Below are 12,085 nucleotides of genomic sequence, written 5' to 3' on the forward strand. Positions count from 1 at the left end.
AAAAAATTGATATGTGGATGAAATCCAATAAACTGTCCATAAATTTTATATGATAGCACCCATCAAAAAAACAATAATGACTTACATTTGCCATTTATAAAATCAAACTTTGGTTAGAAGATGTTATGGAGTGTTGCTATGGAATCAAATACCAAAAATACTAAACGAAAAATCTTACAGTATATATTTTTAAATTTACTTTCTTTTGGCAATTTTAAATTTACTTTTTTAAATTAACTGTAAATTTTTTTCTTTTGGCTACTAGGCACTTTCTTTTGATACTTTTAAATTGAAATATAAATGTTTGTACAGTAATCACTTTTGAGGCGGCTGGCGGGTTCCTGCTGGGGAGCTGACGCAAAAACCCTTCGCACAGCTACCTTGGCCCTCGTCCATTCTACCGCCGAGTACTGCGCACCAGTGTGGTGCTGCAGCTCTCACACCCGCCACATTGACACCACCATCAACGACGCACTACGCACTGTGACTGGATGCCTGCGTCCCACTCCAACGAACTGCCTTCCCATCCTCGCAGGCATCCAACCTGCTGAGCTTCGTCGTAAAGGAGCCATGATTTCCCTTGCTCGTCGCGCACTGAACCCCGACCACCTCCTTCACAGTACATTCCAGCGCCTACCTGGAGAACAGCAGCGACTGAAATCAAGCTTCTGACAACTTCTGAACAACGTTGAAGATCTTGGAATAAGTGCAGCACACTGGACGAATTACACATGGAACACGGAGTGGCAAAACAACACCTCCTGACTCCGTGATTTCCTACCCGACGTCGATCCCCACCCTCCGGGAATGTCCCTCACAAGACTTGCGTGGGTCCGGCTTAACCGCCTACAAACCGGCGTCGGTCGCTTTCGTTCAGACATGTGCAAATGGGGCCTGGCTCCCTCACCGGGATGCGAGTGTGGAGCCACAGACCAGACAGTAGACCATGTCGTCCATGACTCTCCAATCCATCAACCACCACATGGAACGCTTGGACTGAAGGCCCTGGATGACGAGACTGTCGAGTGGCTGATGACCTCATGCCCAAACATATAGTCCGGAAGAAAGCTCATACGACGAAGAAAAATCTCATTGCACATAGTCTTTATGTTGCTTTGTTTTTGTTGTTTTGCCGTATTATGTCAAGTGCCGGTATCATGTTCTTTAATTTTGGTGTTTTGCTTACATTTGCGGGTGGCAGCTGATTTTGATGATCTTTTGGTCTTTCACTGCCATCCTTGCGGTGCGAATTATTTTTGTTTATTGTCTTGTGTATATTTTTGATTATTCGCCAACAGAACAAAATAAATAAACTGAACTGACGGTGTTACTGTTATATTAACAGCTGTGTATGAGCGAACAGCAACACTCTGCGTCCGCTACACAGTAAATCTCCGTTAGTCCTATGAAGAAAATCTTGATTTTTGATCAACAATCTCAAAAGTAGAACTTGTTGTTCCATTACACTACGTTGTCTATCTTTCTAACGTATCTTAAGGTAGTGCGAGAGGAACAGAAAAAGGTGTCAAGGTGATACCCAATACCCACACAAGCATGATAACAGTCGATTTTCATTTCAGTAGAAAGTGGCAATGGGTTTAAAAAAAGCAATAGTAATTTCCTGTGGCTTCACAACAACAAAAATAACATGAAAGTATGATGCTAGTGGATTTGGCTCCTTCAGAAGCCTGCTAATCCGGCATGAAAAACTGCTAATCATGTCATCCTTGAGTTTATGAGGGTATCACATAGGTTGAATTTGAATTGCATATTGAAAGCAATACTACACAAAGACATCAAAAGACAAAGCTTAAACATTATCTATCTCACACAGAAAAACTACTGATATTGCAGTTAAAATGAGTATTTTAGGTGATCCAAACGCCAAAGCGTTTTAGTGTAACGTAACTTATACTTAAAAGCAATCATTCAGTTGATATTTCATAAATATTTTACATGTAAAACTAAGTCGCACCTGCTCGGCTTCCATGCGTTTGGTCAATGTCTCAATGTGCTGCTTGACAGCCTGATACACAAACTGATATTGTGCCTCTGTCTGTACCATCCCAGAGCGCTGACTGCGAACCATCTGAATGGTGCGCTGAACATCGATCTCACAATCCAAACCTGCAATGCATCACATTTACGATTTACATTACATTACGCCTTCAAATTATACGGTTGCAACTTTCATTTCGCTCATTTGTAACAAGCTGGTTTACGTTAATGCAACAAATAAGACCACTGCAAATTATAGTTTCCGAGAATGTGAGAAAAATCTATAGCGGCGAAACGTTAAACAGTAAAAAACGTTGAATGTACGACATTGTTCCAAGCATAAAAGTAAAACAAATAAAAACAGGATAAACTTTGCTGAGAAAGGCTACATTCTGAGTGGTTGACTGCAATAATCAAAAGCCACTTTGAAAGGTGAAGCTGAAAAAAAAAACTTGAAAAGAAGGAAGCTATACTGTGTCTAACTACTCGAGCGCCGCTTTTATTGAAGGTCAGTCGCATAGAATTGCGTTTTGTTAATTTTTAGCCTTTCGCTTTGTATAGAAAGTTTTTTTTTCGGCATTCACTGTTTTTTTTTGCGCATTTTTACAGTGTGCAACACAGAATTATTACATAGCCCAACAGTTTTTTTTCAAAAAGCACAGCATGTGAAAGTCGTTTTAGAGTATTTTAAGTCCACCGATTCCAAAAATGCACTTACTTTTTTCGAATTGGCTCTAGTTTTCGAGATATTTGACAATGAAAGTAGTTTTGAAATAATTGCCCAAGAGCTTTTAATTAGCAAATTACTCATTTTCTGCCATTTGCTCAGTTCACAGCTACTGACTTGAAGGAGACTCGGCCAGAAACGACCCACAAACCTTCAACTTATTATTACCGTATGGCCCACGATGTAGCCTATCAGTAAATCTGTTTACTCACAAAATTTAGCATCTATTCTAGTCTAGTTACTGCAATGACCTTTGTCAAAGCACTATAACAGTAGCTTATTATGGTGCGCACTGCACGTGATTGCAAGAAATCAATTGGGTTTAGTGACAACCTGTGAGGTGACTATAGATTTGTGCCAGGAGATAAACGTGGCTAAACTAAACTGTCAAAATTTTGATGCAATCACTTAATTTTTTACAAAATTAGGGCCATTACAAGACGTGCTGATTTTGTAAAAGCAATCATTGAAAGTAAAACTTACGGTACGCCTAAGAAAGTGAAATCAAACCAAAGTGATTAGACGAAAGAACAGACACAACAGATAGCGTAGGCCTGCAGCCAGTGGCGTAGGCTACACAGGATTTTCTAGAGGGGGCTATGCCATTTTTTTTTTTAATTTCGTTCGTAAGAAAAATGTATTTATTATTAGTATTAAGTCAAGGTTTTAGCTTTTAATATGCTTCTGGTAAGATTTTGGAGTTTTTTTGACTTCTGCTACCCAAACACCAGCCAAATTATATTTGTTGAAATTGGTCGTCTAAAAAAAATTAAATAAAGAGGGGGGTTATGGCCCAATGTCTCCCTTGCTGGCCTGCGTATGCCACTGCCTTCAGCTTCAGTTACCTAATGTCAAGTGTGACATATATCTCAATTCTGAACCATAATCTAGACATATGTATTGTATTTATCCAAATATCCACTGTCAATTTTCCATGTTTTGTGTTAAACTCTTCTAAACATTTTGTTGTATATTTATCACAACTGAACTGTGACTTGTGCCTGATCAATGGAAAAATGTTGGCCTGACAACAAGGATTGGGCATTTTACAAAACCAGCCATTGCTGAATACTATGCAGACACTAACCTTGCTGACGGATCATATCCAGTATTATGTCGATGACGATGAAAGTTCCCGATCTGCCGATACCAGCACTGCAGTGAACCACGACAGGGCCACACGACAAAGAACGCTGAGAAAACATTACTGCAATAATGCCCACGGTAAAACTAACAAAAATACTGATAACTGCAAAGACAGTTTGTAAGAGTGTTTAGACAAGTACCACGAAAAACGTGCAAAGTCTAAACCTACCCAAAAACTACAAGCATTGCCTCATACCCGATGATTGAATTGTGGATTATCCTGCAAGTTATAGGCTGGTATTGAAATTGCTATCTTCCTCAGCCGTGGCATTCAAATACAAGGGCATTGATATAGTTATAATTCTTATTTTTAATGTACAATTGTACATTTCTTTTTTCTAGCATGTATTGCCCGTTTGTTTGCAGTCCACGTTTCCGCGTCAAATAGTAAGAACGAACAAACCACTGCCTTACATAGGCCTGCCAGACTACCAGTCCTTTCAGCATTAGTGGAATAGGCTTGTCACAAAGTATTCCAGTTGGTCCAAGCACCCTAAATCCTAGCAGTAACTTCTACTTCAAAATATTTGATATGGTTAAATACTTGTAAGTTATCCTCTTTTGCTAATTTTACATTACTACACTTTGTAGTTTAATGTCGTATGTAAGGTCGCATGTATATCGTCTTTCCACGACGACGAATTTTCGGCCAACTATTCTCCGGGGAATTGGTTGAATTTAAACAAGAGGACAAAACAAATACAGCGACAACTATCGTCGATCCTGTATTTTCTTTCTGATCTTGCAAGAAATATCAATTTAAATAACTTGTATTAAAAATGTTATATCCTAGCAAACGTCACTACAAACTCAATTTAAATGCATTTTTCAAAGATGATAAAGTAATTTCATACTTACGTAGGTTTCGTTGATGTCATGCAAAAAGTTAAGCACTCCCCCAGGGTCAGCCGGGACACCGTGGTCTGGCCACACTTTGAAATGGTAGTGATAGACCACTCGCTCTGACCCAGGCTGCAATATTACATTACATAACCAAGTGAATATCCTGTATCCAACCAACCGCTATTGTACACTTTGCACAGTGATAAATACGACGACCTAATTGGTTAAACTTGAAAACGTGACATCAGATGAAAGTTATTCCTGTGATTTTATCATTTACCAGAAATTCAAATTTAAAAACATAAACCAGGCAAAACAATCACGTTTCAATAAAATAAATTTTTAAACACATTTCACGCAACGCATGAGCTGTAAGCGAAGATAGTAACTGCCTCACACACAAAATCGAAGTGTCTACCTATCGGCAAAAAGTAGTCTGTAGTAGGATTGTTAGTTACAGACTGTCACTTAAACTTGCTACCCACACTGTCACCCAAACAACTAACCATGTACGTAAACAGTAAACACTTTAAGTTTTTGCCGCCTTTTTGCAGTTTATTGGGGTATGTTTGTCTGATTTTATCACGAACTTAACAGTTTCTCCCTCATAGGGGGGAAACTGAAGTTCCATTCAACTTACCTCGCTGCTTTTAAGCAACTGAAACTCTCGCAATGTATAATCCCTCGTCTCAGTCTCCTTACTGTTGGTGACGGTATAAGCTTCATACTTTTTACTTTCTCCTTCGCCAGGCCAATAACGAACACATTTGCTCTGCATCACAATCAAGATTGCGTAATTGTGACACATTATTACGACAGCAAATGCACAAGTAACATTACACAGGCAAATCCAATTTATTGTAAATAATGTAGGTTGTAGAGTTTGTCTAATCAGCAACCTCTCAACCACATGTAGCTCCACACACAGTGAAAATTATATGACTTCACAAGAATTTTATATAAAAAAATGCATAAAAAAGCAATGTTATTAATTGCAAATAGAGGAGAACTGTTTGGAACGGGCATATTTGTCTAATAGGTCTTCCTTAAATTGACCAATTTGTTTAATTTGTCACACGTTTGTCAATCACGGCAGAATTTCTATTGTTTAGTACAGTTCAGTTGGTCTAAGCTCTAATTTTTTATGGTCCAATTTGTCACTTTTTTACACTTCTAACAAATGTTTTGTTCGGGTAATTTGTTAGATTCTGATTTTTTTCATTTGTTTCAGTACAACAACACGTATAACAACCTAACAGTTATAACACACATTCAAATAAATACTTTAAACTAGAGATGTACTATAGGTATCAATATCGGCAAATCTGGCCGATATTATCAATGTCCGCAAACGTTGAATCAATGTTAAAAACGACATTTGCTGGCTGGAAAGTAGCCCAGCCATTGAAACAAATATTATTTTTTCACTATAATTTAACGTCTGCAGACGTTATCTGAATTTCTAATGGCATGTGTGGCTTTTTTCAGCAACAACTTTTGGGAGTCTACCACAGACTACCAGTGATTGTGATACTAACACCCGAATTCAGTAGTGTTCATGTAGTTCATGATGTATTAACTTTAAAAAAATAATCTTGACAGAGTAAATCCTGGCAAGCCAGATACAGGTCAGTGTTATTCCAAATCGTAGGCGTTAAAAAGATTCTCGGTTAATAGTTCAAACTGGAACTTCACTTTCTGCGTTTTATTTCTGGAGTATAGTCAAAACAAGCCACAGAAAATATATATGAAACATACGACAACTTGTAAGAAAACAAGGAAACGCATGTTGGTAAAGCCAAGAGCATGTTAGCGTGTTAAGTTAACAAATGACTAGTACAATGTTCCATTCTTTGAAAGGTTTCGCCAGTGAAAAGGAACCAATCTTAGAATTGAAAAGATGCAAACGAAGTGTTTGTTTAATTTACTTAATTTTTCACTTTTTTCTGATGCCTTGAGCTGACAAATTGGGCAAGTTTTATTGTATTAAAATGGAAACGTCTCCAATGGCAAAACTCACTCGTCCTCTTTCAACCTCCTTTGTTGTCATGACAATGATCTTAGAGTTTTCTTGGTAAACCATCGTCCAAAAATCAGCCACAGTGTGAGGAAGGCAACCTTGTGTCGAGATGTAGATCTTGCTCTTCCAGACACCACCAAGATCCTCTGTGTCTGGCTGAAATCATAAATCTTCCAAGGTCAGCGCTCACTTTAAGAAAGTGCTTTTCAACCCCTGGGCCACACACAAAAAACCAGGTTCTCTCGTGATATCGTGGATCTACAATCTACATGTCCATCATTTACATGACGGCGTCCATTAAAAACTACACTCATCATCTAAAATTTAAAAGCATCTCAAAAATTTACTCACACTAAAGATAAAAACAGTTTAGTTTTTGAAACCTTTGCTGAACATGAGTTTTGTACCTACATTTTAGACTCTTCATGTTTTGATTAGATCTTAAGTTGGTATTTATTGCAGTCGGTTCGAAATGAAACTAAACCAAACGAATTAACCAACCATCAAACTGACCATTAACCATCAAACTGCAACTTTAGAAATTATTTTCTTGAAAAAATAAGGTGATTTATCCTGTTTAGTGTGAAATTTTAATGTTTGATTGTGAATTTTAGTGTTTGGTACAAAGCACCTTTGGGTAGTTGAAGTAACTTTTCAAAAACAATGGGTTTCGAGGAACTCTAGCCTCAATTAGTACTACACATCAAGCTAACAATTGGGTCCACATCCCACCTCATGAGCAACAGCCCAAAACTTATCAAGCATCCTGGTGCCTTGCAAAAAATACTCATTTTAGGTAAAGGCTAGGCCCACCGGCCACCACCCATAACTGTGATTGACGTCAGGAAGGGCATTGACTTGAAAACTGTTTTGATTGATGCAGCAAAAACAAAAATGGCCCATAGTCCCCAGTAGCCCTCAGATAGGTAAAGGATGAGAAAATCTCTGGGTTGCGAAAGAAGGTCTATAATGTGCAAGATGGGGGGGTGAACTGTGGAGTGCGGATTAGATGACAAAATGTAGAAAGTTTGAGATAAACTGATTTGTGAAAAACTAAAAAAAAATGAGGGTGACAGAAAAGGCAAGGCTTGGTTGGGCAAAGTACAGGGAATGTGGGGAAATGTAATACGTAAAAACATTTTTGAAAAAAATAAAAAGGAAAGTCTACCGGAGTTGTGAGGGGCCTGCAATATTGTATGGCAGTGAGACATGGGTGCTAAGAGAAAGTGAACTTTCAATTCTGAGAAGAACGGAAAGGTCAATGGTGAGAGCAATGTGTAGGGTAAAAACGAGGAGGAAGAAAAAGACTGAAGAGCTGATGGATATGCTAGAGATAGGAGGGCCAGATTCAGTAGCGTCATCTCAGATATTTGCTATTGCTGTTTTGCAAGGTGTAAGGGGGGGCTTGCTGAACGAAAATATATAATGCAGATGGCCAGGGATAGCATGGGGGATTGAAAAAAGGGGAAACGAAAGGAAGCATTTACGACAAAGGGGTGAAGGTAAATTTAAAAAAAGAAAGTGAGATGGTGAGTGGAGCAAAATACATGTATGCAAAGAGAAAAGTGGACCCGTGTGCACTGTGCAATATGTGGTAAGAAGAAATATGAGAAATTCGATGCAATGCAAAAAGTGTAGTAAGTGGGTACTTCCAGGATGTGTGAATATGAGGAGAGCTACAGGTATTTAGTTGAGGATCGAGATAAAAGTTTCTGTCATGGAATTGATACAATGACGGACCTTTGTTATCTGGACGATCAGATAAAAGGAAGTGGTGGATGCGAAGCAGCTGTGACAAATAAAAGGAAGACCGGGTTTGGCAAAGTTCAGGAAATGTAGAGATAGAGAAATACTATATGGAAAAAATACTCATTAAAAATGGGTCTACATCTTTTAGGTGCAAACAGTTCCATGCCGGTCAAATAGACGCGCACAATGTGGCGTCAGGATATTTAGGCACGGAGCACTGTGGCACCCGCCGCCTGGTCATTTAGGTGCTATTCCTAGTAAAGTCTGCATTGTGTTTTTAGGTGGGTTATTTTATTATTTGCAGTGTTTAATTATGCATTTTCCGTAGTTATTAATAATTGTTTAATAAAAATCTTCATCCTTACACCCCGTGTACCTTTTCGAACAAAAGAGCAAGTGGGTTCTTTGCTGTACTTGCATACTCAAACACTGCACACCAGAATTTAAATTTGATTTTTACTACGGTATTATTTTTTACTGATGTTTAGTGTAGTTATTATTTGACTTAACTAAAAGTGAACTCAGTCTTGTTCAGAAACTTGAATAATTTATTGATAAAGTTTTCGCCGATGCAAACCTGGACTAATGCAAACCTGGAAATGCCTAACACGCGCTTTAAAAAAAAACAATACTTTCAGTTAAATATAGCATTTTGTGTGAAAAGCATTGCCGAGTAAAGCAGCTTCACTCACTGAAGCCATGACTAACAACAAATAAATGCATGTGCATTAACAAAATAATATATTTTTCTGTTCAATATAACATTTTGCGTGAAAAGCATTGCCCTACCTGCCAAGCTGATATAATCTGCAGACTTTACTAGGAATAGCACCTAAATGACCGGGTGCCACAGTGCGCTTCGCACCTAAATATCCTGACGGCACAGTGTGCGCGCCTATTTGACCGGCGCCTAACTATCTGCATCTAAAAGACGGGCTCCTTTAAAAATAAAGGGAAAAGTGTAGCGAAGTTGTGCGTGGCTGACAACATTGTATGATTGTACAGTAATTCATCATCATCATCATAATCCATCGTCGGTTTGTTCCCTACTAGTGGGGGTGGCCGATTGTTTCCGCGCAGCAATTGTCTTAATCCCTTTTCTCCATTTCACCCTGTCCCTTGCATCTTCCTCCTTCAGTCCGACTTTTTTAAACTCATCCTTCACTTGTTGTTTCCACGTTCTTCTTGGACGACCGCGTTTCCTCTTCCCATCTACCTTTAGATCTAGTGCCTTTCTAAGAAAACTTCCTTCCTCCCTCCTTATCACATGTCCATACCATCTTACTCCATTTGCCCTTGCCAGTTGGTCTATGGTCTCTCTCATCTCTAGCATATCCAACAATTCTTCAGTCCTTTTTTCCCTTCTCGTTTTCACCCCACACATTGCTCTCACCATTGACCTTTCCGTTCTTCTCAGGATTGCCAGTTCACTCTCTCTCAATACCCATGTCTCGCTACCATATAGCATTGCAGGCCGCACACAGCTCCGATATACTTTTCCTTTCATCCTTAGTGAAAATTTTCTGCCATGCAACATTTCCCCACATTCCCTGAACTTTGCCCAGCCCAATCTTGCCCTTGTTGTCACCGCTGCTTCACATCCACCACTTCCATTTATCCGATCACCCAGATAACAGAAGTCTGTCACTGTTTCGATGCCATGGCAGAACTCATCATCATGGCCTTCCACTTCATTCCTTCCTTTACTGTATTTCCCACAAACAAAACACTTCGCCAATCTTGTTGAGGCTCTCTTGACATTAGCACATCTTGCATGTACCCACTTTCCACATTCCTTGCATTGCATTGAATTTCTTATCACTCTCTTGCCACATATTCCACAGGGATCTACTTTGCTCTCAACAACTGTTCCTTCTGCTCTACTCACCATCACTTTTGTTTTTTCAAGATTCACCTTCATACCCTTGGTTTCAAATGCTTCTTTCCATTTCTCAAACTTTCTCTCCATTCCCTCCATACTATTACTTGTCAAGACCAGGTCGTCTGCATACAAAATTTCACTCAATAAGCCCTCCCTCACTCCTTCAGTTACAACGTCAACCACAATAGCAAATATCAGAGGTGACAAAACTGATCCCTGGTGTACACCAACCTTCACAGAAAACTCGTTTGAATAATTTGATCCAACTCTCACTTTTGTTCTTGCATCCTCATACATAGCTCTCACTAATACCTCCGGTATACCTCTTTTCCTCATTCCATCACTTTCCTTGGTACTCTGTCAAATGCCTTTTCTAAGTCGACGAAACACATATATAGTTTTCTCTGCTTCTCTCGGTATTCCTCCTGCATTCTTCTCAATATAAACAGAGCATCCACTGTACCTTTTCCTGGCATAAATCCAAACTGCATATCATTTAATTTCACCAATGTTCTTAACCTCTTTTCTAGTATTCGCTCCACAATTTTCATTCCATGCTCTAGTAGTTTTACACCTCTATATGCACTGCAACTTCTCACATCCCCTTTTCTCTTAAACAGTGGAACAACAATACTATGCTTCCACTCCTCCGGCATTCCCTCTCCATCTAATACCCTTTGGCTAAGTTGTAGCATTACTTCAATTCCCAACTCTCCACTTGCTTTTATCATCTCTACGCTCACTTCTGATGGACCAGCTGCTTTATGCAGTTTCATTTGTCCCATTGCCTCCACCACTTCATCACGAGTAACCTTTCCCACTGGACCCTCCACCAGATCAACCTCTGTCATATGATCCCATACATTCTCCTTATTGATAACATTTTCCATATGTTCCTTTCACACTTCTCCTCTGCTTTCCGGGCTGAAATGTAACTTCCCATCTCCACTCCTTATACATCTTCCCCCTACAATATCTTTCCCATCCTTTTTCATTTGCTTTATGAGTCTGAATACTTTGTTTTGGCTTTCCCCCATTTTATTAAGTTCCTCCTCAGCACCATTCTTCATAGCTCTTGCAACAACCCTCTTTGCCTTCTTTTTCATACTCTTATACTTCTTTTTATTCTCTTCTGACCCATTTTTGCGCCACTGCTTGTATGCATCTCTTTTCTGTGAAATCGCATGCTTCACCTCCTCATCCCACCACCATGTGTCTCCACGATCCCTCCTCACTTTCTTTTTCCCACAGTAATTAGAATGGATATTAACAGAGTTCTCATACGACGAAGAACAGAGTGAACCAACAATCCTGAGAAGAACAGAAAAGGCAAGAGCAATGTGAGAAGAAAAAATGGGAAGAAAATAACTGAAAACTTGTTGATATTCAAGAAACAAACTATAGGCTTAGATGCAAGGCCAAATAAAAAAAGATTGTATTGGCAATGGGCATTTGCTAAAGAGGGAAGAAATGTTTTCAGAAAGGTATTAAGATTTAAAGGTGGATGGAAAGAGGAAACCGGAAGATCCAAGAAAAACAGGTGAAGGATGACGCCAACAAGGTCGATTGAAGGTAAAAGATTTAATGAAAAATAGTTGAAAACAACGTTTAAGCTTATACCAGTGAAAATAATTTCAGTCTAAAAAAACTTTTTCGCTAATGCTAACCTACCAGAAGAATTTAATTATCAATGACTACTTGAAGCCATAACCTGAGTCAT

The 12,085-nt window shown here is 39.0% G+C and overlaps 1 protein-coding gene across 2 annotated transcripts in view; it reads right to left on the bottom strand.

The window, feature by feature from the left end:
- LOC145788233 (tyrosine-protein phosphatase non-receptor type 11-like) overlaps nucleotides 1-12,085 on the bottom strand; it is a 39,196-nt gene that overhangs the window by 10,616 nt on the left and 16,495 nt on the right. Inside the window, exons 8-12 of one of the 2 annotated variants that reach the window (XM_082599997.1) lie at nucleotides 6,735-6,890; nucleotides 5,355-5,486; nucleotides 4,730-4,843; nucleotides 3,813-3,918; nucleotides 1,976-2,127 (exon numbers count right to left, since the gene is read on the bottom strand). In XM_082599997.1, the coding sequence (XP_082456123.1) occupies nucleotides 1,976-2,127; nucleotides 3,813-3,918; nucleotides 4,730-4,843; nucleotides 5,355-5,486; nucleotides 6,735-6,890 (660 nt within the window). The remainder of the gene's footprint in view (nucleotides 1-1,975; nucleotides 2,128-3,812; nucleotides 3,919-4,729; nucleotides 4,844-5,354; nucleotides 5,487-6,734; nucleotides 6,891-12,085) is intronic. The other variant, XM_082599998.1, reaches the window with a different exon arrangement.

Source organism: Aplidium turbinatum, chromosome 2 (assembly GCF_918807975.1).
Source record: "Aplidium turbinatum chromosome 2, kaAplTurb1.1, whole genome shotgun sequence".
Taxonomy (NCBI): Eukaryota; Metazoa; Chordata; class Ascidiacea; order Aplousobranchia; family Polyclinidae; genus Aplidium; species Aplidium turbinatum.